The 27,262-nt window shown below is 40.1% G+C and overlaps 1 protein-coding gene across 1 annotated transcript in view; it reads right to left on the bottom strand.

The window, feature by feature from the left end:
* Nucleotides 1-13,428: 13,428 nt before the first annotated feature.
* The window catches only part of LOC122556505 (NEDD4 family-interacting protein 1-like), a 63,468-nt gene continuing 49,634 nt past the window's right edge, over nucleotides 13,429-27,262 (bottom strand). The window contains exons 5-8 of the mRNA XM_043703211.2: nucleotides 25,550-25,674; nucleotides 23,605-23,671; nucleotides 14,899-15,010; nucleotides 13,429-14,078 (exon numbers count right to left, since the gene is read on the bottom strand). Of these exons, the coding sequence (XP_043559146.1) occupies nucleotides 14,907-15,010; nucleotides 23,605-23,671; nucleotides 25,550-25,674 (296 nt within the window). The 3' untranslated portion in view covers nucleotides 13,429-14,078; nucleotides 14,899-14,906. The remainder of the gene's footprint in view (nucleotides 14,079-14,898; nucleotides 15,011-23,604; nucleotides 23,672-25,549; nucleotides 25,675-27,262) is intronic.

Here is a 27,262-nt window from a genome sequence, read left to right as displayed (position 1 = left end):
CCCAAAATGCAGCACCTCACATTTATCTGAATTAAACTCCATCTGCCACTTCTCAGCCCATTGGCCCATCTGGTCAAAATCCTGTTGTAAGCTGAGGGAACCCTCTTCGCTGTCCACTACACCTCCAATTTTGGTGTCATCTGCAAACTTACTAACTGTACCTCTTATGCTCGCATCCAAATCATTTATGTAAATGACAAAAAGTAGAGGACCCAGCACCAATCCTTGTGGCACTCCACTGGTCACAGGCCTCCAATCTGAAAAACAACCCTCTACCACCACCCTCTGTCTTGTACCTTTGAGCCAGTTCTGTATCCAAATGGCTAGTTCTCCCTGTATTCCATGAGATCTAACCTTGCTAATCAGTTTCTCATGGGGAACCTTGTCAAACGCCTTACTGAAGTCCATATAGATCACATCTACTGCTCCGCCCTCATCAATCCTCTTTGTTATTTCTTCAAAAAACTCAATCAAGTTTGTGAGACATGATTTCCCACACATAAAGCCATGTTGACTATCCCGAATCAGTCCTTGCCTTTCCAAATACATGTACGTCCTGTCCCTCAGGATTCCTTCCAACAACCTGCCCACCACCGAGGTCAGGCTCACTGGTCTATAGTTCCCTGGCTTGTCTTTACCACCCTTCTTAAACAGTGGCACCACGTTAGCCAAACGTCTTCCGGCACCATCCCTGTGACTATTTGATGATACAAATATCTCAGCAAAAGGCCCAGCAATCACTTCTCTAGCTTCCCACAGAGTTCTTGGATACACCTGATCAGGTCCTGGGGATTTATCCACTTTTAACCGTTTCAAGACATCCAACACTTCCTCCTCTGTAATCTGGACAATTTGCAAGATGTCACCAACTATTTCCCTACAGTCTATATCTTCCATATCCTTTTCCACAGTAAATACTGATGCAAAATATTCATTTAGTATCTCCTCCATTTTCTGTGGCTCCACACAAAGGCCGCCTTGCTGATCTTTGAGGGGCCCTATTCTCTCCCTAGTTATCCTTTTGTCCTTAATATATTTGTAAAAACCCTTTGGATTCTCCTTAATTCTATTTGCCAAAGTTATCTCATGTCCCCGTTTTGCCCTCCTGATTTCCCTCTTAAGTATACTCCTACTTTCTTTATACTCTTCTAAGGATTCACTCGATCTATCCTGTCAATACTTGACATATGCTTCCTTCTTTTTCTTAACCAAACCCTCAATTTCTTTAGTCATCCAGCATTCCCTATACCTACCAGCCTTCCCTTTCACACTGACAGGAATATACTTTCTCTGGATTCTTGTTATCTCATTTCTGAAAGCTTCCCATTTTCCAGCCGTCCCTCTACCTGCGAACATCTGCCTCCAATCAGCTTTCGAAAGTTCTTGCCTAATATCGTCAAAATTGGCCTTTCTCCAATTTAGAACTTCAACTTTTAGATCTGGTCTATCCTTTTCCATAACTATTTTAAAACGAATAGAATTATGGTCGCTGGCTGCAAAGTGCTCCCCTATTGACACCTCAGTCACCTGCCCTGCCTTATTTCCCAAGAGTAGGTCAAGTTTTGCACCTTCTCTAGTAGGTACATCCACATACTGAATCAGAAAATTGTCTTGTAAACACATAACAAATTCCTCTCCATCTAAACCTTTAACACTATGGCAGTCCCAGTCGATGTTTCGAAAGTTAAAATCCCCTACCATAACTACCCTATTATTCTTACAGATAGCTGAGATCTCCTTACAAGTTTGTTTCTCAATTTCACTCTGACTATTGGGGGGTCTATAATACAATCCCAATAAGGTGATCATCCCTTTCTTATTTCTCAGTTCGACCCAAATAACTTCCCTGGATGTATTTCCGGGAATATCCTCCCTCAGCACAGCTGTAATGCTATCCCTTATCAAAAATGCCACTCCCCCTCCTTTCTTGCCTCCCTTTCTGTCCTTCCTGTAGCATTTGTATCCTGCAATATTAAGCTGCCAGTCCTGCCCATCCCTGAGCAATGTTTCCGTAATTGCTATGATATCCCAGTCCCATGTTCCTAACCATGCCCTGAGTTCATCTGCCTTCTCTGTTAGGCCCCTTGCATTGAAATAAATGCAGTTTAATTTATTAGTCCTACCTTGTCCCTGCCTGCCCTGACTGTGTGACTCACTTCTGTTCTCAGCTGTACCAGTCTCAGATCAATCTCTTTACTCACTATCTCCTGACCTGCTGCGCTTTTCCAGCAACACATTTTTCAGCTCTGATCTCCAGCATCTGCAGTCCTTACTTTCTCATAGTTGCTTTTTCTCTGCTGGCCACAGAAACGCCTGTCTGTACCTCTGACTACAGAATCCCCTGACACAATTGATCTTTTGGAAGCTGACATACCCCTCGTTGCATTAGAGCCAGTCTCAATACCAGAAACTTGGCTGTTCGTGCTACGTTCCCCTGAGAATCCATCACCCCCTACATTTTCCAAAACAGCATACCTGTTTGAAATGGGTATATCGACAAAAGACTCCTGCCCTAGGTGCCGACCTCTTTCACCCTTCCTGGAATTAACCCATCTCAAGACTGATCAATTTAGAGAACGCATCTACCAGAAATTTGAGGGGGTGGGCCGGAGGGCAATAAATGTTTAAAACACCACATTCTTCCCCATTTATCAGGACTTTGAGAATCACAAACCTCCCGCATGTGTCTTTAACACACTCTGGTAACTTAAATGGGAGGTTCCTCCTAACCAATATAGCCACTCCCATACTTCTCGTGTTAAAAATGAAAAGTAAACCCGATTAAAGCCATTCTGCTGTAGTTTCAAATGTGCCCTATTATCCAAGTGTGTCTCGTGTAACAAAGCAATATTCACCTTTTCCTTTCTAAGACTCGAAAGTACCTTCTTCCTCATCATTGGTGAGTGACTCCCCTTGATGTTCCAGATACAACATTTAATCAAGCCATTAGCCATAAGCTTCAGTGGTAACATTTAGATTCCAGAGAGGAGGAACTCAAAACACAAATTGCCGAGCCTTATTATTGCAAGATCAAACAAACACAAAAACTACATAAACTAAAACCACTAAAGAAACCTACAAAGCTATCAAAGATTATATACAACAAAAACCAAAAAAAAAACAACATATAAAGCGCCAATGGCGCTGAATAGGGCAACTCATCCACTGCTCAAAACGGGCAACCATACATCCCAAAACCCAACTTCCCATCCCGCTGCCAATACTGCAGCCAGGGCCCTTAAATATCTGAACCGGGCATCAACTGCCTGTAAGTAGGCATCTAGCCATTCCAACCATTTTCCCTCCTCCTAGCTAGAGTCGCACCGCAAACGCAAGCAGAAAAGAATGAAATACACAATGGAATAACAATGTGAATAAAGAAATTTTGAAAAAAAAGGGTAAGTACCCCACTCATCCTTTGGTATAACTTAGAAATTGAAAGTACACATCTCAACCGCTGCCAAACATAGTTTCGACCAGATTATTAACAATAAAAAAGATAGGAAAAAAAAAGCCCCAAACAGACTTCCTCTTTTTTTAATAAAGAAAAAGAAATGACAAATCCAAACAACACTACTATTTGTACATACTAAATTGTTCAGATTAAGTTAATTTGTCAAGTCTCTTGCCTTCTCTGACATGTCAAAGAGATGTACAGATCCATCTAACGTGACTCGTAGCACCGCTGGATATCTCAGAGATTACTGGATCCCAAGCTCCCTCAGTCTTCTCTTGACACCATCATAGGATTTTCTTTTCTGAATCACCGCTGCTGAGAAGTCCTAGAAGAACATGATCTTAGAGCCCTCGTAAACTAGGACCTTCGGATCCTTCCCCTGGATTCTGGAAGCTTCCACGATTCTCCCCTTATCACTATAATGATGAAACTGCGCCAAGATAGGACGAGGACGTTGATCTAGATCTGATCTCCGCACTGTGACCCGGTGAGCTCTCTCGATCTTCAAGCCCCTCATTCCAGCCTCCAAGTTAGGAATTTTGGCAACCAGTTTGCAATAAATTCCGCCAGCCACTCACCTTTCTTACCCTCCAGCAGACCGACAATCCGAATATTTTTTCTCCTACCCCTGTTCTCAAGGTCATTGACTTGGTCAAGCAAATTATGGACCTGCGTCTCCAGGGCTTGAATCCTATCCTTGGAGGAACCGATATCAGCTTCCACCACTTCGACTCTGTGTTCTACCTCATCCGTCCTTTTCTCCAGGACTCCCAGTGGCTGTTAATGCTTCTGCAGCATGATAGAGATCAGGGCCAGCTTCTCCTCTATTTGTTTAACCAACATCTCGCAATGGGCCATGGTAATAGATTTTAATAGTTTCCTGGGACTCTACGACCTTTCCAGAGTCCCAGGATATTGTGGTGGTCTGGGTAGGGCGGGTTAAAAGTTTGTCTAGCTTGCGCTGCAGTGCGGAGCGTTTTTAAGCTTTCACTGCACAGCCAGTTAGTCTTGTGCTTGAGGTGTAGCAAACAATTACTGTTGTTTCCTCCCCAACTTTCAGAATCTGGCAGTTTTAGTGGTTCAGTTCTGAGGTATACATCCTCACCTAAAACAATTGACTATCCTTCTCTTTTCAGACACTGATAGGACCTGCTGTTTATTACCAACATTTTCTGTTTTCATCCCAGGGCTTTTGATAGCATTAGAATTTCTTCCCTATTTCTGCCCTCCCTGTCTAAAGCCATTAGTTTATGCTGACAAGTGGTTCCATACCCACCTAACCAATGTTCTGACGAAGATCGCATTGCTTGTGTGGATCATTGCAAATTGGCTCACAACTGTAGCTACACTTTGAAGTAAATTTATTGGCCATAAAGCATGGGATGTCCTGAGATTGCACAATCTAAATTCCAGCTCTTTGCTGTGACTCAGTGCCAGATTGGAGCAGGGCTTTATTCATTGAACTCTAAACATTAACTATGGTTCTCTCCCCACAGATGCTGCCAGACCTGTTGAGTTTTGCCAATACTTTGTTTTTATTTCAAATGAGGCGTCGGTTTTTTGTCATGCAGGGTGAGTTTTTTAAATTCCCTGTCAAAATGATAAATGGGTTCTTAGAAATCTCACAGCAGGTCACTGCCAAATTTGCATTAAATTGGCAGCTGAGTCTGCTGTCTGACTAGCTAGGGCTCAGCTCATGTCTTTTTTTTTGTTTCAGTTTAAGCTTTTCCAAAGGCAGGTCTTTTAGCATTAGTTGAGTTGGCATAACCTGTGACTTCCACTCCTGCTGCCCTAGAGCATCAGTCCCATATTCGATTTGTGACCCATTGGTCCATCTTCATGTGTAACCGAGAAGTGAACTTCAACTGGCAACTACTCCCAAGAAACAGCTTCTGCGCAGTTACCAAGAGCAGGAACAGAAATCACAGACTATGGTGCGGCTCTAGACCAAAGCCCCCACACCTCTAACACATGCACTGCCAGACACATATAGCCCCGTTATTGGGCTGTGATATACCGTGCTGTATTAGGCTGGTGGTCAGAGTGAGAGCAAGCCAGCCTGCACATTTTTGGAAGTGAACACAATGGCCAGGAAACCCTCATTTCAATAATTAACAACTAATTTAGGGCAAACCAAGGATCAGACATAAAGGTAGATTATAGAGTTATACAACATGGAAACAGATCCTTCAGTCCAACTCATCCATGCCGACTAGGTTTCCAAACTAAATTAATCCCATTTGCTTATATTTGGCCCATGTTTCTTCTCACCCGTTCCTATTTGTGAACTTGTCCAAATGACTTAAATATTGTAACTGTCCCTGCATCTACCACTTCCTATGAAAGTTCATTCCAATTATGAACCATTCTAACTGAAAAAGTTGTCTAGATTAGAGTGGTGCTGGAAAAGCACAGCAGGCCAGGCAGCATCCAAACAGCAGCTGCCTGACCTGCTGTGCTTTTCCAGCACCACTCTAATCTAGACTCTGGTTTACAGCATCTGCAGTCCTTGTTTTTACCTGAAAAAGTTGTCTGTCAGGTCCCTTTTAAATCTTTCTCCTCTTACATTAAAAATACGTCCCCTAGTTTTAAAATCCCCTACCCTAGGGAAAAGGCCTTTACTATTCACCTTTTTTATGCCCTTCATCATTTTATACATTATGCCACCCCTCAACCTCCTACGCTCCAGTGAAATAAGTCCCAGCTTATCCAGCCTCTCCTTGTAAATCAAACTTCCAGTCCTGGTAACATCCTTATCTGTTTTCTGCACTCTTTTCAATTTAATATCCTCCCTGTAACAGGGCAACCAGAATTGTGCACAGTACTCCAAAGGTGGCCTCAATGTCCTGTACAACTGTAATATGACATCCCAATGCGTATACTCAATAGATTGAGCAAAGGCAAATGTACCAGAAGCCTTCTTTACTACCATGTCTACATGTGTCAACTTTCAATGGACTATGTACCTGAATCCCTAGGTTGTAGGAATCCGAGTAACATGAGCTCTGTTGAAATTTGTGGCCAAAATGGATGAGAATTCTGGCGAGGCCTATCTCAATGCATCTCGCTTCCATTTTTACGTTTTTGATGAGCAGGTTTCCCATGAAGCAACAGTTCAAATGAATCAAGTTTCTCATTAGGCAGCAAAGAATTATTAATCAAGGGGGAATTTTGCTTGTTAAACACCTGATCAATACAATAATTTATCTCATTAATATTCACATTCCCATCTTACCAAAACAACCAAAGAAGCTAGGCATTGAGCATTCTTGATATGGAGGTCAGAGCATGTACCTGGTGACTTCAGTCAACCTCTTGCTCCAAAACAAACTCCACATTGGACAGCTGGCACTAAGAGTCCTTCGGCCTTTCAGGTCTGAGCAGACCTATGTACTTGAACCCCACTTTCCAGCACTTGGCCCATACCTTGGGTGTTATTACAATTCAAGGGCTCATCCATTTACTTTTTAAAAGGTTGGGAGGTTTCCTACCTCAACTATCCTCTCGGGCATCTCCAGGCACATTCCATGGGCAACAGCCAACACACCACTCATCCACAGACTTTGATATCTGACATGTGCCAGCCTCTAAGGATCTTCATGGCACATCTACAATCCCACTTACAGGCCACTTTGTACTTCAATTCTGAACCTTGGGCTGCACCGACAACTCTCATTGCAATGCTGCTGCAAAGACATTGGGCACTCATTGAGCTCATGGACTGGACCAGGCTATATTCTCAGTCTGTTCATTTACTGACATAATGCTCTCCCACTATGAACTGACCTAGATGCTCACAGCATACCTTCCTTGCTTTGCCTTTTTTGATCTTTGCCCCCTCAGCGAGAGATACCATCAGCCAGGCTCACATTACTTCTGTTCTGCTTTACCATTTTACACAGACACAAAGTCAGCAACAGTCCTCACTCACATCAAGGGAGAAAGCCTTTGTTCACGGGGTACCAGCATAGTACGTCCAGAGCAGACTTTCTGATACCTGTACAAGGATTTGGATACGGTCAGTCAGCTACTTGGGGCAGTCAAGAGTCAAATACTCTCCACATAAAGGTTAAGGAGGCAAATGTCAGGTAGTCCAACACCTGTCTTGACACGTTCTGGCCTATTTGGGCTGCTTTCCTCCTGAATGAGAGAGGTTGCTATTATGGGAAATGAAAGTGGGTGGCACAGCTGTTATGAATCAGGTAGTGTCTGGAGCAAATGAGTCAGCAGCACACAAAGGAAATGCCAGGTTAGTGCTGTCAGAGTTGGGGTGGGTGACAATGAACAGAAAAATGGTACAGACTTGTGAGGGTGGTAGAGCATGGGCCTAGGTGGGAGATGGGCATAGTAGCAGTGAGAGAATGTAAGGTATCAAAGAGAAGATGGTGGGACTAACACTAGCGAAATGTAAACGATATTGACCTTCTCCCTACACTGCTGGATATTCCTCCAGATGGCTGAGACTGCACTGACCGTAATAGCAACTTCAGACCAAGCTCACGTGGTTTGATATCATGGCTTTCAAGGCTGGTACTAGAGGAAGAGAACATCCTGCCTGTGTATCAGATGGTCCAGCAGGATTTCCAGATCTCTGCCTGCAAAGTGAGACACCAATTTCCCATCACCCAAGGCAAATGTCCAGAGCCATACAGAGCTCCAGGCTGTCTATCAAAGTGCACAATGTGCTTTTAAAGATGGCATAAGTTCCAGTGATTCCAGTTAACTCTGGGATAGCTAGTGAGTGGCAAGTCGTTCTGGGAAAGTATCTCGTAAGTTGAAGGTAGAATTGGATGACAGGAACACCAGAGGAGAAGGTAGGTAATTAATGAGGTGAGTTTGGTAAGATGTGGCAAGAAATCCCACCACGCCTTGTGATTGAAAAAAAACTTTCAGAAAATTTGATCCAACTTGCACTTACCTAAAAAAATGGAATATTCAGCTCAAGGTCTTCCTACTGTAAAGGGTAGCCATCATGTGGAGTTGCTGGTAGCGCTACAAACGCTGCTGATTTCAAATAAACCTGGTATCATGTGACTTCTGACTTACACTATGGGGATCAGTGACCTGATCATTGAACTCTACAATACTTTGGGGAACCAAATATAATACAATTCCTTCTGTCAGAGATGTGAGAATATATTTCACTAATGCAATAATATTAAACTCTTGTCTTTATGGTATAATATTCCCGAGAGATGCACTGAGGCGTGATATGCCTGGATTAACTATGTTTACTGGGGGATTAAAATTCAATTTAAGTGCTATGGCACGGGTTTAATATGCTACAATTTCCATGATTTAGAACAGATTACAGTCTGATGTGAACCATTAATATATTGGTTTACACAAGGGAACAATTCATTTGACATCACATAAATCTGAACTCACTTTCTAATTCCAATTTTCTGTATTCTTATCTCTTGAAAGCATCATGTTCTTGCACTCTGTTTCCCAGATAAATCTTTACATGTGAATGTCATGTGCTCACTGGGGAGGAAGGAGTGGGTCTGATGATATCACTATGAAACCGTCTCAGCATAACTCACAGGTGAGATGTAGTGCTATTTCCCCCTTACCACAAGATTACTGACCATATCACTACATCTCCATTTTAGAACTTCAGACTAGCAAAGAATAAGAGATTAAATGTGGAAGCTCCCTGTCGAGGCGTTTATCCAGAATTTAATGTTTTTCCCAACCACATTAAAGTTTCTGATACACTTATCCAAGGAAGTGTGTGGGTTTGCGTGTGGTCATACAGAGTCAGTATATTTAGATTCTATTTAAAGTCTTTTCCAAAGTAACTGATGCTTTGTTTATTGAAATACACTAAGGATTATTTCCCAAGCTTCTGTTTGGCTGTCCCTCTAGTTGTGCAGCAGAGGTGCCAAGCAGAAAAGAAAGCAGTGGCAGAGTGGTAAAATCAGTGGACTAGTGATCTAGAGACCCAGGCTAATATTCTGGGGACATGGGTTTGAGTCCCACCATGGCAGATGATGAAATCTGAATTAAATTAAAACATTGGAATTCAAAGCTGTTCTGAGGGGGCCCTCTTGTGGTGCAGTGGTGGTGTCCCCATTGGACCAAGAAGCCTGGAGACTGAGAGCATCACGGTGATTAGCACTGCTGCCTTACAGTAGGGATCCAAGTTCAATTCCAGCTTCAGGGGACTGTGATGATTAGCCATGGAAAATGCAGTGTTACAGGGATGGGGGAGGAGTGAGTCTGGGTGGGATGCTCTTCAGAGGGTCAGTGTGGACTCAATGGACAAAATGGCCAGCTTCTGCACCATAAGGATTCTATTCTGTGAAGGATCATCCCTCAGGGTCCAACGCTCCAGGGAAAACAGCCCCAGCTGATTCAACCTCTCCAATCCTGTCAATATCCTTGTAAATCTTTTCTGAACTCTTTCACGTTTCACAACATCCTTCCGATAGAAAGGATACCAGAATTGTGTGTAATGTTCCAAAAGTGGCCTAACCAATGTCCTGTACAGCCGCAACATGACCTCCCAATTTCTGTACTCAATACTCTAACCAAGAAAAGGAAAGCATACCAAACGCCTTTTTCACTATCCTTTCTACCTGCGACTCTACTTTCAAGGTCTCTTTGTTCAGCAACACTCTCTAGGACCTTACCATTAAGTGTATAAGTCCTGCTAAGATTTGCTTTCCCAAAATGCAGCACCTCACATTTATCTAAATTAAACTCCATCTGCCACTACTCAGCCCATTGGCCCATCTGATCAAGATCCCGTTGTAATCTGAAGTAACCTTCTTCGCTGTCCACTACACCTCCAATTTTGTTGTCATCTGCAAACCTATCAACGAGAATAAGAGCTGAAAATGTGTTGCTGGAAAAGCACAGCAGGTCAGGCAGCATCCAAGGAGCAGGAATTAAAGACTTATACATTATTAACTATTATTCAGGGATGCTGCATAAATGTGGGTTTATTTTGTTAGGTCACAGTACAGTTATGATCTCAATGGTGGAAAAAGCTTACTCTGGCTCCTATTTTCCTAAACACGGTGCAAAGAGGACAAGAAATGAAATGCAGGGATCTTTAAAGGTTGCATGGTTAGAAAAATTGGTAGATGGATGGGTGTGAGACTATTAAGGGAGTTGACAAGAAGGATAAGAAAAATAAAGGCTTTGCCAGACAGAGGTCAGCAACAGTTTAATTTCAAGCTAGTTTGGATCAGCTTCCTGTTAAACTTGGTTTAAACCCAAGGAGCAGGAGAATCGACAATTCCTGAAGAAGGGTTTAAACCAGTTTTTTTTGATTTGCTGTCAAACTGAAGATTGGTCAGGGCAGTGTTCAGTGAGAAATGATTAGACAAGGGAACCAGTATCTTCTGCTAAATACTACAAATCCTTTCGGATTCGATGTTCATTCATTCAACATTTTTCTGAATCTGGCAACCAAGGACTTGCTAACATGGTTCCACCCATATAAATAAAGCCAGGCTGTAGCTGCTACTGATATTGCAGTTCAAAGTAGTGCTCATGAACATGTTGGAAATTTGTCCCCTCTCTTAGCTCAACGTGAGTCTATTCTCATTTTGGTATCCAGGGCAAATAATTATCTCTAGTCTCATTCCGACTTTTCTTTTCTAATAGTGGTAACTGGTAACTCTGAAGGCCCAGAGGGTTGCATAAACTTTCAAGCTTTTTTTTGCTTTGCACAGAAACTACCCTTATTCAACAAGTGCATTTTGTGTCACTGATCACTCAATCTCAGTTAAGTAAAACCTTTCTCAACAGCAGTAAAAGCTATTTACATGGTATTGATAACACAGACCACTCTGTGACTCTATGACTCTCCCCTGCTATCCAGATAAGCACAAATTGCTTTTTTAACTCCTGGGCTACGGAATAAAACATGAAACCATTGCTGCACAGAGACATAGCTAGAGAACAAAAACCTCCATTTACACAACCAAGTTTATACAGCAATGAAAGCAGCATTGAGACCATTCCAACACATAGCTGGTTTTGTAGTGCAAGCTAGTATGCATGGGAATAAAAACTTCTTAGCTCCAACAAAGTTTCCTTTTGCGTTGTAGCTTTTGTTACAAAGTTACTTAAAATTAATCAACGCTAGTAATCCAAGAGCAGGGTTAGAACTAACAAGGAGACAAAAGAGCAGTTACATTATGTCATGCTACAGAATTCGAGATTTCCTTCCATGCAGTTTATATCTTGAATACTCCAGCAGTGACACCATTACATTGAAATGTACTCTAATTCCGTTTGCTGTTGCCCAAAAGTTGCTGTGCCTCTGAAGGTGTCAACTCAGCAGGTGGTGTACTGTCACCACAATGGTGTACCTCTAGTAATCACTCTCAATGCAGCTAAGACAGCAAGTGTGTTGTTTAACTAGACATCACAGAGAAGCCTCGTTCTGCTGTTGCTAGACAGCCACACAGCTGGACATATCAGCAGGAGTTACATTATTTGCATTATTGGGAATTAGGTTTCTCTCCCCAAAGTCCAGCATTTCTGAAACAAGCGTTAGCACCTCCGCCATCTTCCGTGCTTAGATCAGCTAACACAGCAAAAGGTCATAGGTAGCACTGTCCCATTACCAATACAGCAGGTAGAATCCAAAATAATTGGGGCTGAAAAGTTCTAAGTGATTAACTGTAAAAATGCTCAATTGTCATTACTTAAAAATAATAAGCTTGTTAACCTATAACAGAATCCTCCTTAAGTAATAACTAACTTCCTCCTGGATCAGATAACTCGATCTTGGATAAATGGGGTTAAACAGATTTGAAGCTTCACATCAGTAATGGAAATGCATCCGTACCCTGAGACGAGTGGGGAATTTCTTTTAGTTGGATGTTAGAACTTAGTCATTGGTTTTAAGTGTTGCCATATCATAAAGCATTTAAATCATCTCAATAAGTTGAGCTTGTTTACTTAAGTGCCACTGTCGTACTGTTAAATGTATGCAAATAAAATCATACCCTCAATGATAATTAAAGCTCTTGCAGGGGTTTAAGAGACATTGTATTATTAAAAGTTATTATTTTGGATCGGGGTGAAAAGGCTACTTTAATTCTAATAAATAGCAGACCTTTTGCAATGGATAGTTTGCCTCCAAGGATATTACTACTTCATTTTTGTTTTAGAGTTAATCTGTATAGCTCAGTGACAGATAACAATGAAACGATATCCACAGGCTGTTATTTTAATCAGTTAAGAAACTAAGAGGACCCTATAGGAAATCAATGATCAATACAATCTACTTTCCAATTATCACCCTTGACTTTACACAATTGGTATTTTTAAACATAACATCCACCACAAGACATAACCAAAAACAAATTAATAGGATAAATCAAGGGTGAGATGCAATTTACAGCTTCTCTGTTTGAAGTTAAAATGCTGAATCCCTGGAGATTTGGTGCAACTACATATTTTTGGCAAATTATATTCCTTCAGTCTGATTCAGGTACTGATCCAATATCTGATTGAGTTTACACTGGTACTTTTCCAGTATTTTGTCCAAGTACCAAATCTTCCTGTGTAAAAACTAGTAAGTGTGTTGGCAAACTGTCTGACCTATCACTGCCAAGATCGATCCTCATCAGCGATCCATATGTGAACATTCAAGTACGTGACACTGAATAATAATGAGTGGAATCTGCTGACTACCTTTTTTTCCCTATTTGAAACAGTTAGCATTTCTAGCACCCTCTGTTGACACAGGCCACACACTGGAAAGCAAACTGCTGCTCTCAAGTGTCCATACTATTTAACAGAGTCTTACACAGTCAGCTATAATGCAAGTGAAATTTGCTAGCATTTGCCAAGGCCAGCGGTTTAGAGATGCTGTTAAAATAAACATCAATGTGAAAGTGCATCAGGAGGAAGAGTGAGAAATAATTAATACTGAAACTATGGAAGGATAGAAATTAGAATGTCAAAATGCTTTTTTCACTGAACAAGCACTGATTCAGAAGGCTGTTATAGAATTTACATTTATTAGAGGTTCTGATCTATTTACAGTCATATACCAGAGAACATAATAAAACCAGAAAGTACAGTCCAATAACTCTTGGCAGAAAGCACAAAAAGTGCATTAGTCTGTTCTTAAAATGCAGGAGTGTTCTGCAAATGATAACACATCATCTCACCACTAGCCTCCAAGGAGTACAATTATTTTAAACATATATCATGACCAGCATCATTTCTACGCTATGTTGTCTTCTTAAAATTCACTGATGATAAAGCCCAAAGGAAAAAGAAAAGCAATTGTGCCCTCTACTGGTTATCAGGGCAAGGTGCATGCTAGGTAATGAAGCCAAATGAATAAGGCATTGTTAGTACATCACAGACCAGTTTTGCGATAGCACTTCAACAGTAGCCACTAAAACAGTATAATGATTACTAGTTTTCAGCATTCACTATTAAAATTGTACATCTAAAAACAGATACGAAACACTGTTGTCCTTTGTTGTCCTTTTCTGATGCAGTAATTTAACCAGCCGCGCCCCCCATCCCCCCACTTTTTTTGTGCCCCAGTTGCGAGGTCCGCTTCCTGCAGGTGTCAGTTGCTAGTGAACAAGTTGTTCAATCTACGGATGCAGGAAATCACTCTCCAGGAAACCATCTGTAGTGAGGAAGAAAAAAAAGACATTATGAACTATAATGGGACCCATTCTATTTTCAGTCAGAACAGGAGAAAAAAGCAGCAAGAGAATTACAGAGCTATGGTCAGACATGGAAGTATCCAATTCTATATAAATAAAAGATAGTGAATAACACAACACTGAAAAGATGAATTCTGTATTCCAATCCCTTCCGATCACATGGTATTGGAATCTTTCATCTTAAAGCTGGCATCATTCTTCTTCTTTTCATTTGATTTCAGTGACAAACAGCACAATAGAGCTGCTAAAATGAGAGAATCAACACTGCCTGCTTATTCCTGCCGAGTGACACATCCAAAGCACATTTTGTTCGACTGAAATGGTAAATTTGGTGTTCAAAGCATACAGCAAACTGCAAACCAAATTGTACTCTTCCACCACTTGCCCACCCCCACCGCTCCCTGGTGGAGCTGAACGACCTCAGAATAAAAACAGCTAAAAATATGTAAGTTTCAACATGGTAAATAAAATACACTTGTAAAACATGGAAACAATTTCTTTGGTTGTGCTGGAGAGTTTAATATCTCCTGTGAACCTTAGTATGGTTTAGAAAATACACAGGTCCCTCATTTTGAGCTGCTTTCAGAAAAAGTAAACTCCTACTTAATTCAGTACTTTATACGAATCGAATCACCATGCTTTTTTTCCATCCTCTTCCCTAGGTTAAAATAGTGCCATATGAATTTCAAATCAAATGGATAAGGTCTTTTGAGACCTTGTTGCCTGAAAAGCAGTTATTTGCAATGCAAGATTGTTAGTGAATCTGAATTGGTAACAGACCTTAATTCTCAGTAGATGAAAAGGACCCTAGTCCTTGGCAGAGGGGCAAAACTGTCTGGCATTTTCCGAACCTTTGCATAATTAATGAATCCTCGGAGAAACAGTAGAAATCCTGCAAGATAGTGAGCAAAACTATTAGACAAATTTGTCATTATTAAAAACAATGGAATTGGCTGCATTATGGTTCCCTTTTGCATGATTTACAAGAATACGCTCTCATTCAGCTGGTACACTATTAATAATATAATCTTATATAACACAACCCTGCAGTTCAAAGATTCTTACCGACATGGAACAATTCAGGTTACACTTTTTTTTAATTCAACAATCCTACAAATTCTAGAAATAAAATTGTGGAAATAAGATCGACAAATTGTTTGTGACGAGGAATACAAACATCATACATGAATCAGGGAATGCAAGTCAATTTATCCTACTGGTTGACATTTGGTTTTTTCATAGTTATATATTAATAAGCAACAGTTACAATTGACTTACATAATAGAAATGTTTAAATCAGAAGACTCAGCTTAAGGTTTAGCTCTCTGTCATCTTAAAGAGTTATCCAGCTTAAGCTTAACATCCAACTCCTGGTTCTCTGGCCGTACATTACATCACTTCAAGCCCATATTCAAGAATTGTAACCTGCCCACCCCGCAAAAATCCTGAGTGAAAACATTTCTCAACACCTCTATAAATTTTCTCTCAATTTTTAAATTTTTTACAAAAAATGGGATATGGCCATCGTTGGCAAGGCTAGCATTTGTTGCCCATCCTGAGCTGCCCTTGATTAAAAGCAGAAGACTGATAACACTGGAAATCTGAAACAGAAGTGCTGGTTAAACTCAGCAAGTCTGGATGCAGCTATGGAGACATAAATAGAGTTAGTGCTTGTGTCCAAAGAGTATTCTTTGGAAAAATGCCCTTGAATTGATTGGATCTCTTCAAAATTTCAGGAGGCAGTGGAGCCATGGGCTCAAATTCCACCCAAAGAGATGGCGAAACTTGAATAAAATCTGGAATTAAAGGCTAGTTTAATTGCAACCATGTAAAAACGATCATAAAAACCAATCTGGTCCACTCGTTGCCTAAAGGGAAGGACAGCTGTTGTCCTTACCAGGTCTGGCTTACACATGACTCCAGGCCCACAGATTAGCAAGCAACATGTTTGTATACTTTGGCATTTACATATTGTTAGACAGGGCTTTGCTCCAGGCAAGTCTGAACACTGAATGCTGCCATCAGTCTGCTTTAACACAATTTCCAACATCCTTTCTGTTTGATTTTGGAGGCAAAATCAGAAAGTACTGCTTGTTGGGAGAGCAAAATCACGGAGGTAAAGTTTAATGCAAGTTAGTGATCCAGTACAGATGTCAGTAAGTTGGATGCAACATTTAGTAGAGAAACATGATCCTGGCATTATGGAGCATTTGCAAAATTATTGACTGAGCTCTGCTAAAATACACAAAGCATTCATCTGCAGCAGCATTTGTGGTGCAATTAGGGCAACTGGCCATACGAAAATGGAGGACACAATGTTAATTGGTGCAGCTTAAAAAGGTTAACGAATATCATTCAGACCAGGAGCAGAGACACCCATGTCACCAGGAAGTTTTAGTGATTATGAACAAATGAGAAGACAAGTCAGTAAAGGCTACAAAACAGCAAGGACTTTAATAAGCTAGGGAGAATTTGGGCATATGCAAAGGTAGTAGATTGTGATAAGGCTGGCAATCCACTTTGAAGGATATGTGCGGGGCATATAAGGCTACATCTAAACTAGAGGCATGAGATTTTGACAATAAACTAGGGAGACCAAGATAGGAATATAACTCACAAACAGCAAGAGAAGCAATTTTGAAAATGTTCTTCACATTATTAGCCACAAATGCATGGAAATATAGATCAATTCAGAATAAAATGGCATTTCAGAAGGGACCATCTGCTGAAGGAACAGTGCTCCGAAAGCTAGTGCTTCCAAATAAACCTGTTGGACTATAACCTGGTGTTGTGATTTTTAACTTTGTACACCCCAGTACAACACCAGCATCTCCAAATTATTTCAGAAGGGAGGTCAGCTCAAAAGAGAAGCTTCTCGGTGCCCTCCAGAGCAGATCTTTGATGTTAAGTGTTTATATGGCATTAAGAATGATTCTAGTAGAGCTTGGTATTAAAACTGGGCTGTCCCAGTTGAAAACAAACCTGCAGTGTTTTAATGGTATTGGAATGGGGGTAGGATAGCTTTTGTACATTTTCATGATGCACCTCAATGACTTCTTATAGGAAGGGAGCAGTGAATTTGAAAGCATGGCCATAAATGGACTTGAAGCAGAATTACATATTGTAATTCAGGTTCTGAGGACTTCATGTTCATCAGATTGAAATCAGGAAGGATGCACAGTGTGTTGCTGTGCATCATCATTTATTTGGAAAACGTCTTTCCCATTTAACTAAGTAGAAGTGGAGCCTCACAAAACGATACAGCAGCTTTCAAAATGGAAGAATCATTAGGTCGAATTGGACAGCTGAATTAGCTGAGCACCCAAATGAAGCCAGATGTCAGTTTTCCAGTCTTAGAGTTGAGAACAGCTATGAAAACTCCCAAAGGTGGAAAATATTATTTGGACAAACAAAATATTAAAAGAACTCAAGATGGAAAGTTTAAAATTTCGATCAGTGGGAGATACCAAGAACAGAGTTTATTGATTTTAGTGATATTTGTTATGCAATGTGATGGATTCTCAAGTCCAGGAGATACCTAATGTTTCTTTTCGTAAATGCTGCCTTTAACTCGGAAATTTTAAAAAAAATATCAGGACAGATGTAAAAATCTTAATTTAGAAACTCCTGCTCGTGTTGGTAGATGGGGATGGATTTAGGGAGAAAGGAGCAGTTTCTAAGAAACTATTAGAAATATTGGATAAAAGACATATGGAACTTTAGTGTACAGTAAAAAAAAATAATCTTAAAGAACAAAAAGGCAAACTCTGAACATGAGGGGTGAGCTTATAGAGGTTTATAAAATCACGAGGGACATGGATAGGTTGAATAGCCAAGGTCTTTTTCTGGTAGCGGAGTCCAAAACTAGAGGGTATAAGTTTCAGGTAAGAGGGGAAAGATTTAAAAAAGGGACCACTGAGTCCACTGACACTCCAAACAGCATCCCATCCAGAACCCCCCACCCTATCATTGTAACCGTGTACTTCCCATGGCTAATTCACATAACCTACACATGGACACTGTGGGCAATTCAGCATGGCCAATTCACCTAAACTCCACTTCTTTGGTCTGTGGGAAGAAACCAGAGAACCCAGAAGAAACCCATGCAGACACAGTGAGAACATGCAAACTCCAAAGACAGTCACTCAGGGTGTAACTGAGCCTAGTTCCCTGGCAATGTGAGGCAGCAGTGCTAACCACTAAGCCACTGAGAGCGGCTTTAGAGGGGTATGGGCCAAATGTTGGCAAAGGAACTGGATCAATTTCAGGTATCTGGTTGATATGGACAGATTGGACTGAAGGGTTTGTTTCTGTGCTGTATAACTATGTCTCTAGTGGGGTGTGGCAGGGATGGAATTAGTGAACAGGTAGTACTTATATTAAGGGGAGCAATTGAATGTGTACATATGGAAAATAAGGGTGGGCTAGTGTGGGGTCGTAGTAGTGTCCCTAACTCCGGGCCAGAAGGCCTGGGTTCAACTCTCATAACGTGTCTGAGCAGGTTGATTAAAAATAACTGTAAGGGAAAGAAGAATCAACTAGGGATTTTGTGATGCAAGTCAAAATAAAACTGATTAGAAAGCTTGCATTCTGTCAAGTATTTTTTAACCTCTGGTGATTAATAGTGTGTACAATCTTCAAGATACACATTTGGCAAGGCCCTTTCAACAGCACCTTCTGAACCAACACACTTCACTAGCTACAAGCACAAAGGTAGAAGATACATGGGAACACCACCACACGCAGGTTCCCACTAACTCAGACTTTTCTAACTTTGAACTACATCACTGTTCCTTCGCTATCGCTGGATCAAAATCTTTGATTTCCTCCATAACAGTCCTGTGATTGCAGCAATTCAAAACGTTGGTTATCATCAACTTCTCAAAGGCAATTAGGGACGGGCAACAAATGTTGGCCTCAACAGCTATACATTCATCCTATGAATTAAACATACTTCCTATTAAATCAATTCAGTAAGGTTAGTAATCAAAGCTGGCAGTTTTTGGATCTGTATAGCTCAATTACACACGAGACACAACTATTGGGCTCTTGGATCAAATTATAATTTTAAACGAATAATTGCCAGTCATGAATGGTGGGGCAGTGGGTCTACCTAAATTGTTCATGTTTGTGCTGGCTTTCTGCAAGGGACCAAATGGCCTTTTGAGTTGTAACCTTCCATGACATTTTGGGGGCAGAATATAAAGGTACAAACCCTTTCCTGGACTATTTCTTTGATAGGCTATTCAATAAAAAAAAAAGTTCAAACCTACAGCTTTGCCTTTTATTTGTGAGGACAGTTTGGTTACGTACATAATGGCTTATGTCAGCCTGAGTTGTTCATTTAAACGTTTAAATAAAAACTAACGGCAAAAACTGATAAGATTCTAGCTGAAAGCATTATTGAAAGTTGTAGAGATTCGTAATAAATGAAATATTGCACATTGAATTATTTCATATTTTCTCCTATATTTACACAAATAAAACTATTGGAAAGCCTGGCCTGCAAAACAAAATATTGGTTCACTTTAAGTAGTATGCAATATGAAAGTACTCAGAATTCACAGATTTGCAAATGTAACCAATTTTTTTTTTAAAGCTGCTTATTTTAAGTAAGGTCAAAAAATACTGGAAAGATAAAATTGCTGACACAAAATGTAATACAAGCCTGTGACCAGTTCAAGACTGACGTCAAATTGCTGCACTCAGCTTGTTACATCCCTGTTTAATCAGATTACTTGTGGGAACACAAATGGCTCAATATATTTTCACAATATGTATAATAGCTCTTGAAATACATTAAACTGAATTAATATCACAACCTGGAATCATCAAAAATCATGCAGTTCCCTGGAGCTCTATATATATTCTCTGCAATTAGACTGTGCAGCAACCACAGAGAGAGAGAAACAATCAGTCAAAATGGTAACAATGACAGGAGACATCTTCAAAGCTATAGCTAATCTTTTCATCCTGGATGAGAAGCTTTGCTCTTGCAACGTACCGTACTTTGTGGCTTCAAGCAGAATCTGCAATATTAGTGTGACTATGGCAGAATTCCCTACGATTAATCTAACTACTTAACCAAGTATTCAACAGATTATGCATGAAACATTTTATTAAATTTTTCATGAGATGTGGGTGTTTATTGCACATTCCTCATTGCCTTTGAGAAGTTGAAGATAGGCTGCCTTCTTAAACTACTGCAGTCCATACAGGGTAGGTACACCCACAGTGCTGATAGGAAGGGAATTTGAAGATTTTGACCTAGTAATTCAACTTTCTCTTGCCATGTGATTTTGTGAAGCTTAGTTTTCTTCCTTTTATAGGAGCAATTTGTTTGCCCCAGTGCTACACAGGTAGTTGCATGAAAATCTGCTCCCTAGAACTGACATATTATCCTGAACTATTTTCGATGGTGAGCAAACATGTCTTATTCCTCATGCAAATACCTTAAAATCTTTATTTTCAAAGCACTTCTCCCAATATTATATGCATCCTGGTCAAATGTATACTTTCCTCTCATTTAGCAAGATGAATATTTATCAAGGCTACATGACAATTAAGAAAGAGAAGCAGATCAGAAAAGGAAGAGGCACTGCCCTGCCAATAAAGGTATAACATTGGTATAACAGTAAGAGATTACCTTAGCTTGGGAGATCAAGATGTAGGATCAATTTGGGTACAGATGAGAAATAGTAATGGTGAGAAGTTGCTTGTGGAGCAGTACACAGGCCCATAATCTTACTCACATTGCAGCCCAGAGTACACGAGAAAAAATAATGGGGGTTCATGAGAAAGGTACAGTCATAATTATATGATTTTAATTTACAAAAAGAAAGATTGAACAAACCAAACTAGCAAAGGTAGCCTGGAATGATGAGTTCATGGCACATTTTTGGAGAGCTTCTTAAAAGAACATGTTCTGGAGTCAACCAGCAAGCAGGCTATGCTAGATCTGGTAATGTGCAATGAAACAGGACCAGTTAGTGATCTTAACAAAGGTTTGCAGTGGGGAGGAGTGATCATAACATGTTTGAACCTTGAATTAAGTTTGAAGGAATGAAGAATTGATCTAAAATCAGTTTTTAAAACTTCATTAAGGTCAAATTCGAGTCAGTGTCAGAGCTGGGTAAAGCGAACTGGCATATTAGGTTACAGGATAGCTCATGCAGATGCCGTAGCAGATATTTAAGGATATATTTCAGAATACCTGTAAGAAAAATATTCCAGTGAAAAAGTACAAACTCCATTGGAATAACACCCCATCTGTGGCTAATGGACAAGTTAAAGACCAGTACTAAATTGAAAGAAAAAGCATATAAATCTACAAAGATGAGTGCTTGGACAGAATATACAAAACAGCAAAGAATGACAAGGATTAATAAGGAGGGAGAAATCAGAGTACAATAAAAAAAAACTAGCTAGTAATGCAATAAGATATTACAAGTTTCAACGGATATTTGGATAGGAAAAAATGAAAGTGTGCATTGATCCTCAATTTTTAGGGTTGAAAAATGGAGAAAATGGAAGTAGTAGATGAATTAATAGCTATTTCACATCTGTCTTCACTTAGAGGTGACAAATCACTTCCTAGAAATGATGGTCAATCGGGAGGTAAAAGATAGCAGGAACTTTAAAAATTGTATTCACCGGGAAAGGGTACTCAGAAAATGAACAGAACTGAAAGCTGATAAGTCCCAGGTTTTGATGGACTTCACCCTAGGGTCTTAATGGAAGTGGCTGATGGAATAATAGATGAAATAACAGTTTTAAAGTTTTCAAAATTCTCTCGACTCTAGAAAGGACCCTTCACATTGAAAAATAGCAAATGTGGCTCCTTAATTCAAGAAAGGGGAGAAACAGAAGATAGGAAATTACAGGGCACTTAGATTAACGTCTGTAATAAAGAAAATACTAAAATCTATAAAGGTAAACATTATAGGACTCATAAAAATCTCAGTTGACATTGTTTTGTGAAAGGAAAATAATGTCTAATTAATCGACTACACGTTTTTGAGGAAGGAAGATGCAATGTGAGTAAAGGGGAACCTGTGGATGTGCTGCACTTAAAGTTTCCAGACAGCATTTGACAAGGTGCCATATTGAAGATTACCATGCAAACTAGGAACTCATGGCATAGGGGGTAATAATTTGGGGATGGAGAATCAGTTAGCTAACATGGAACACAGAAGGCACAAATGGGTCATTTTCAGGCTGGCAAGATGTGATGAGTGAAATATCACAGATCACCAGGAGGCCTCAACCTTTTACAATTCATATTCATGACTTTTGGGGCAGCAGAGTGGCTCAGTAGTTTGCACTGCTGCCTCAGTGCCAGGGACCCAGATTCGATTCCACCCTTTGGTGACTGCCTGTGTGGAGTTTGCACAATCTGTCTGTGTTTGTGTGGGATTTCCTTCGGGTGCTCTGGTTTCCTCCCACTTTCCAAAGATGTGGAGCATTGATAAGGTCACAGCTGGAGTATTATGTACAATTTTGGCTTTCTTGTTTAATAAAATAAATAGATACATTACAGGCAGTTAGCAGAAGGTTCATTTAATTGATATTTTGGGTGAGAGGGTTAACTTAAGAGGAAATGCTGGAAAGGCAGAGTATGCATTCATTTGCGTTCAGAGGAGTAACAGGTGATCTTATGGAATCACACAAGATTCTGACAGGACTTGACAAGGTGAATGCTAATAGGATAGTTCCACCTGTGGGAGAGACTAGAAATATATGACAGTTTAAAAATAAGGAACTTTTTTTTAAAAAGATGAAGACGAGGAGAAATGTTTTCTGAGAGTTGTGTATTTGGAATTCTTTTTCCTTAGAAAATAGTGGCAGCTGATTAACTGAACACTTGTAAGTCAGAGGTAGTTAGATAGTTGACTCACAAGGGAGTCAAAGGTTACTGAGGGATAATAGGAATATATTGGGAATGTGAAGTTAAGGCCACAGTTAAATCTACCATAATCTTAGTGAATGGCAGAGCAGGCTTGAGGAGCCACATGACTTCTACCCTTAATTTATGCCTATGTATGTTTGTATGTTCATTCTGTCCCCTATGGCACAGCATTCAGCTACTGCATTCATTCTGAACTTAATTTCCGAAATATGCTAGTTAACTTTCTTTCAAAAGTCCCCAGATTCCATTCTCAATTACTTTTTATCACATCCCCAAAATAACTGCTTCCTCTTCCTTCTTGGATACCTTATAAAGCACTGAGTTGCTTCATTGTATGAAAATGTGCTGTACAAAACAGCAATTATTATTATTTAGTAGACACGCAAGATGCTCAAGATTTTCCTTGCCACATGAGGAACTGCACTGCAAATACACTGCATAGATTCTTAGTCTGGTATACAAGAAATGCTGAGTTGAAAACAGCTAATACATCACTAGATTATTCAAGTTCTGCATGTCTGTTTAAAAAGAATGATTAAAAATAGCCACGTTTCTAAACGTGATAGTAAGTCACTTACCCAGGACTAGGAACACCCACCAGAGCCAGTATTGACCATCAAAGTATCCAGGAAAATAAGTAGAGAACTGAAAGACAAAATTTTGTTTTGATTAAAGTCCAGAGATGTAAACGAATATATAGCTTTAAATCTTGCAGTGCCATCTTTGTATCAGCAATAAAAAAGGTAACTTAAATGATACTTAGAAAGCATTACTTAAAGTAAACAGGAAATAATTTCACCTATTTATCTCATCTCTCTATAGTTACCTACGACATTTCAATATTACAAATTCAATATTAATATTCAATTCTATTGCTGCAATGTTTCCTTCACTACAAAATGACTATGCTTTGAAAGCATTTCATTGGCTGTCAAAAACTTTGGGATGTCTGGAGATCCTGAATGATGCAATGAAGGTCTTTTTTTTCTGACCACACAAATGGATTTTCCTATTTAAATCAAGGACAAAAAGGAAATTCAAGACTCTAGCCTAAGCAACAGAACAATTTGAAAACCATGAAAGCCAATAAACTATGGTTGCACAGATCCAAAATCAGTGTTGAGAATATTTGTGAAGAAATTGTTTGTACTTGATGTTGTCAGGAGCACCACATAGTTCAGTACATTTGCGGCTGTTATTGCTTCAGAGTTTGTATTATTTTCTAAGGTTACTCGTTAGATTTCAGAAAATAAATCTAAGTCTTGCCAAAAAAAAAGACGTTTTGTTAAAAGCTTTTCTTTAGTTCATTTGGACAATCCATGAGAAATGCTAGTATAAAGGGAAAACAACTTTTCATGTGCATGAATATAATGTTGTTATTTCTTCACACTGGTATTCCTTGCAAATTTCCCAGTTAAGTGCAGGCAAATAACTTCAACAAAATTTGCCTTTTTCCTGCAATCCTCAAGTTCTGTATTACTAAAAACTATTTGTATACATAAATCTAACCTGGTTTACATGGAATTGTAACTCTGCTTGTTGGTAATACTGCATGCATTGGTAATTCGCATAGCAAATGTGAATACAGTGTGCGCTAGCTATTAAAAATTGTGCAAACTCTCAATCCCATAGTCACATGCTGCTGCTACAAAAATGTAGGAGTAAAACTTCAACTCCTTATGGGAAGGAGCAGGAACTCATTCAAACTTTGAATTAGATCACACTTACAGCAGCAAGTTGAGATTTTCTACTGTCAATTTAAGTCATAAAAATGACTTCAGACCTGTCAAAAGTCTCAAAAATATTTGAATATCTCAAAGTAGGGGTGGCACGGTGGCTCAGTGGTTAGCACTGCTGCCTTACAGTGCCAGGAACCCTGGTTCAATTCCTGCCTTGGACAACTGTCTTATTAGAACATTTGCACGTTCTCCCAGTGTCTGCGTGGGTTTCTTCCGGGTGCTCCGGTTTCCTCCCGCAGTCCAAAGATGCAGGTCAGGTGAATTGGCCTTGCTAAATTGCCCATAGTTAGGTGCATTAGTTAGGGAATGGGTCTGGGTGGGAGAGTCAATGTGGCCTTGTTGGGCCAAAGGGCCTGTTTCCACACTAAGGAATCTAATCTAATCTAATATAACCTAATCTAAACTGGAATTACAATTTACAGAACACATCATTTGACTGCAACAGCTTCTTTCATTTCATGAACACCTCACTATAACAGATCTAATTACATGACATCATCAAAATTACACTTACATCTCTGCTGAAACATTACTATTAAATGGAAAATAGTATGGTGTAAGAGTGAGAATATTGCCTTAAAGACTGGGTAAAACATATTCTTTTGTCATTACACAGCAGCATAATTTTCACCATATAGCATCAGTAAGCTCAATGATCACAAAACCCAATGGAAATTTAGAACTGTTACTAACAAAGCTCAATTTCATCTTATTTCAGGTTTGGAAGCAGTTTGATTTTTTGCTTGGGAGGGTCAAAATGAGATGTAAAAAGTATTTCACTCACCCGGACAATGAGGATCCATTTTATCAGAGAGAGGCCAAATCCAGAAATGGCCCCATACCGACCAGCAGCTGAAGTGGTCAAACAAAATGATAAGAAGAAACCAATCCAGTTGAACAGGAATGCCACTAGGAAACACAGGTAAAGAATGTTTAATTAAAATCATGATTTTCCTTCATACTTGTGACTCCTCTAACACTGTCAGATTTCTCAAATAATAACTTCCCAAATAAACCAGAGTTTTGAGCATGCGGATTTAAAAAAAATACCTTGGGTTGAAATTTTAAAACAATAACTTCAACAAAGAGTGAGGCAGGACATCAGATCTAGCCACCAGTCGACCTTAGACTTGCCAGGTTCCAGACTGAAATTGAGGGAACAGTGTCAATGACATATGGGAGGGCTGCCTGTGACATTTTCAGTTATTATATGTAGACTGTACAGGAATTTCAGAATGACACTTGGAATCTGCTACTCTAATGGGAGGGGTGAGTCATTCAGTGTCAATACTAGTGCACTGAAAAAAAAACATCCATTCTGGAGACAAAACTTTGCTTGCACGGAGTCCTAATTACTACCCCAGAATGCACATATAGGTCCCATTTACCTTCAGAGTAATAGTGGTGAAGGATTTCCTATGGGCAATTTTACGACTTCCACTTCTTCAGAGGTGAGCATGTCACTGTGGCAGCAGAAGTAAGTAGAGATTTCATGCTGGGCAAAACAAAATGGAGTCCCGATCCAAATTTCAGCCCGCTCATACATTTTAGTTACAGGATTTTCAGGCCTCGAAATGGTAAGGCTACTCACAGTAATGTGTGCACATTCAAATTGTAGAAAAAGGTCCAACTCCATTTCAGATAAGGAAGTTCTAAAGACTTAAGGGGAGATGGTGATACAGTGCCAATGTGACTGAACTAGCAACCAGAGGTTAATGCGCTGGGGATGTTCTTTAGGGAAGGAATTCCATCATCCTTAGACACAGACATAGAACAATACAGCGCAGAACTGGCCCTTCGGCCCTCGATATTGCGCCGACCTGTGAACTATTCTCAGCTCGTCCCCCTACACAATCCCAAAATCATCCATGTGTTTATCTAAGGATTGTTTAAATCTCCCTAATGTGGCTGAGTTGACTACATTAGCAGGCAGGGCATTCCACGGCCATACCATTCTCTGCATAAAGAACCTGCCTCTGACATCTGTCTTAAATCTATCACCCCACAATTTGTAGTTATGCCCTCTCGTACAAGCTGACGTCATCCTCCTAGGAAAATGTCTTTCATGGTCTACCCTATCTAATCCTCTGATCATCTTGTGTGTCCCTATCAAATCCCCCCTTAGCCGCCTTCTTTCCGATGAGAAGAGACCCAAGTCTCTCAGCCATTCCTCATAAGACCCCCCCCTCCCCCCAGACCAGGCAACATCCTGACAAATCTCCTCTGCACCTTTTCCAATGCTTCCACATCCTTCCTGTAATGGGGCGACCAGAACTGTACACAATATTCCAAGTATGGCCGCACCAGCATTTTGTATAGTTGCAGCATGATATTGCGGTTCCGAAACTCAATCCCTCTACCAATGAAACCTAACACACCGTATGCCTTCTTAACAGCACTATCCACCTGGGTGGCAACTTTCAGGGATCTATGAACATGGACTTCAAGATCCCTCTGCACATTCACACTACCAAGAATCTTTCCATTGAGCCAGTAC

This window comes from Chiloscyllium plagiosum, unplaced genomic scaffold (genome assembly GCF_037043375.1).
Source record: "Chiloscyllium plagiosum isolate Xiang-an unplaced genomic scaffold, Cpla_swu_hap1 HiC_scaffold_16, whole genome shotgun sequence".
Lineage (NCBI taxonomy): Eukaryota > Metazoa > Chordata > Chondrichthyes > Orectolobiformes > Hemiscylliidae > Chiloscyllium > Chiloscyllium plagiosum.
This window is presented reverse-complemented; position numbering and strand designations above follow the sequence as displayed.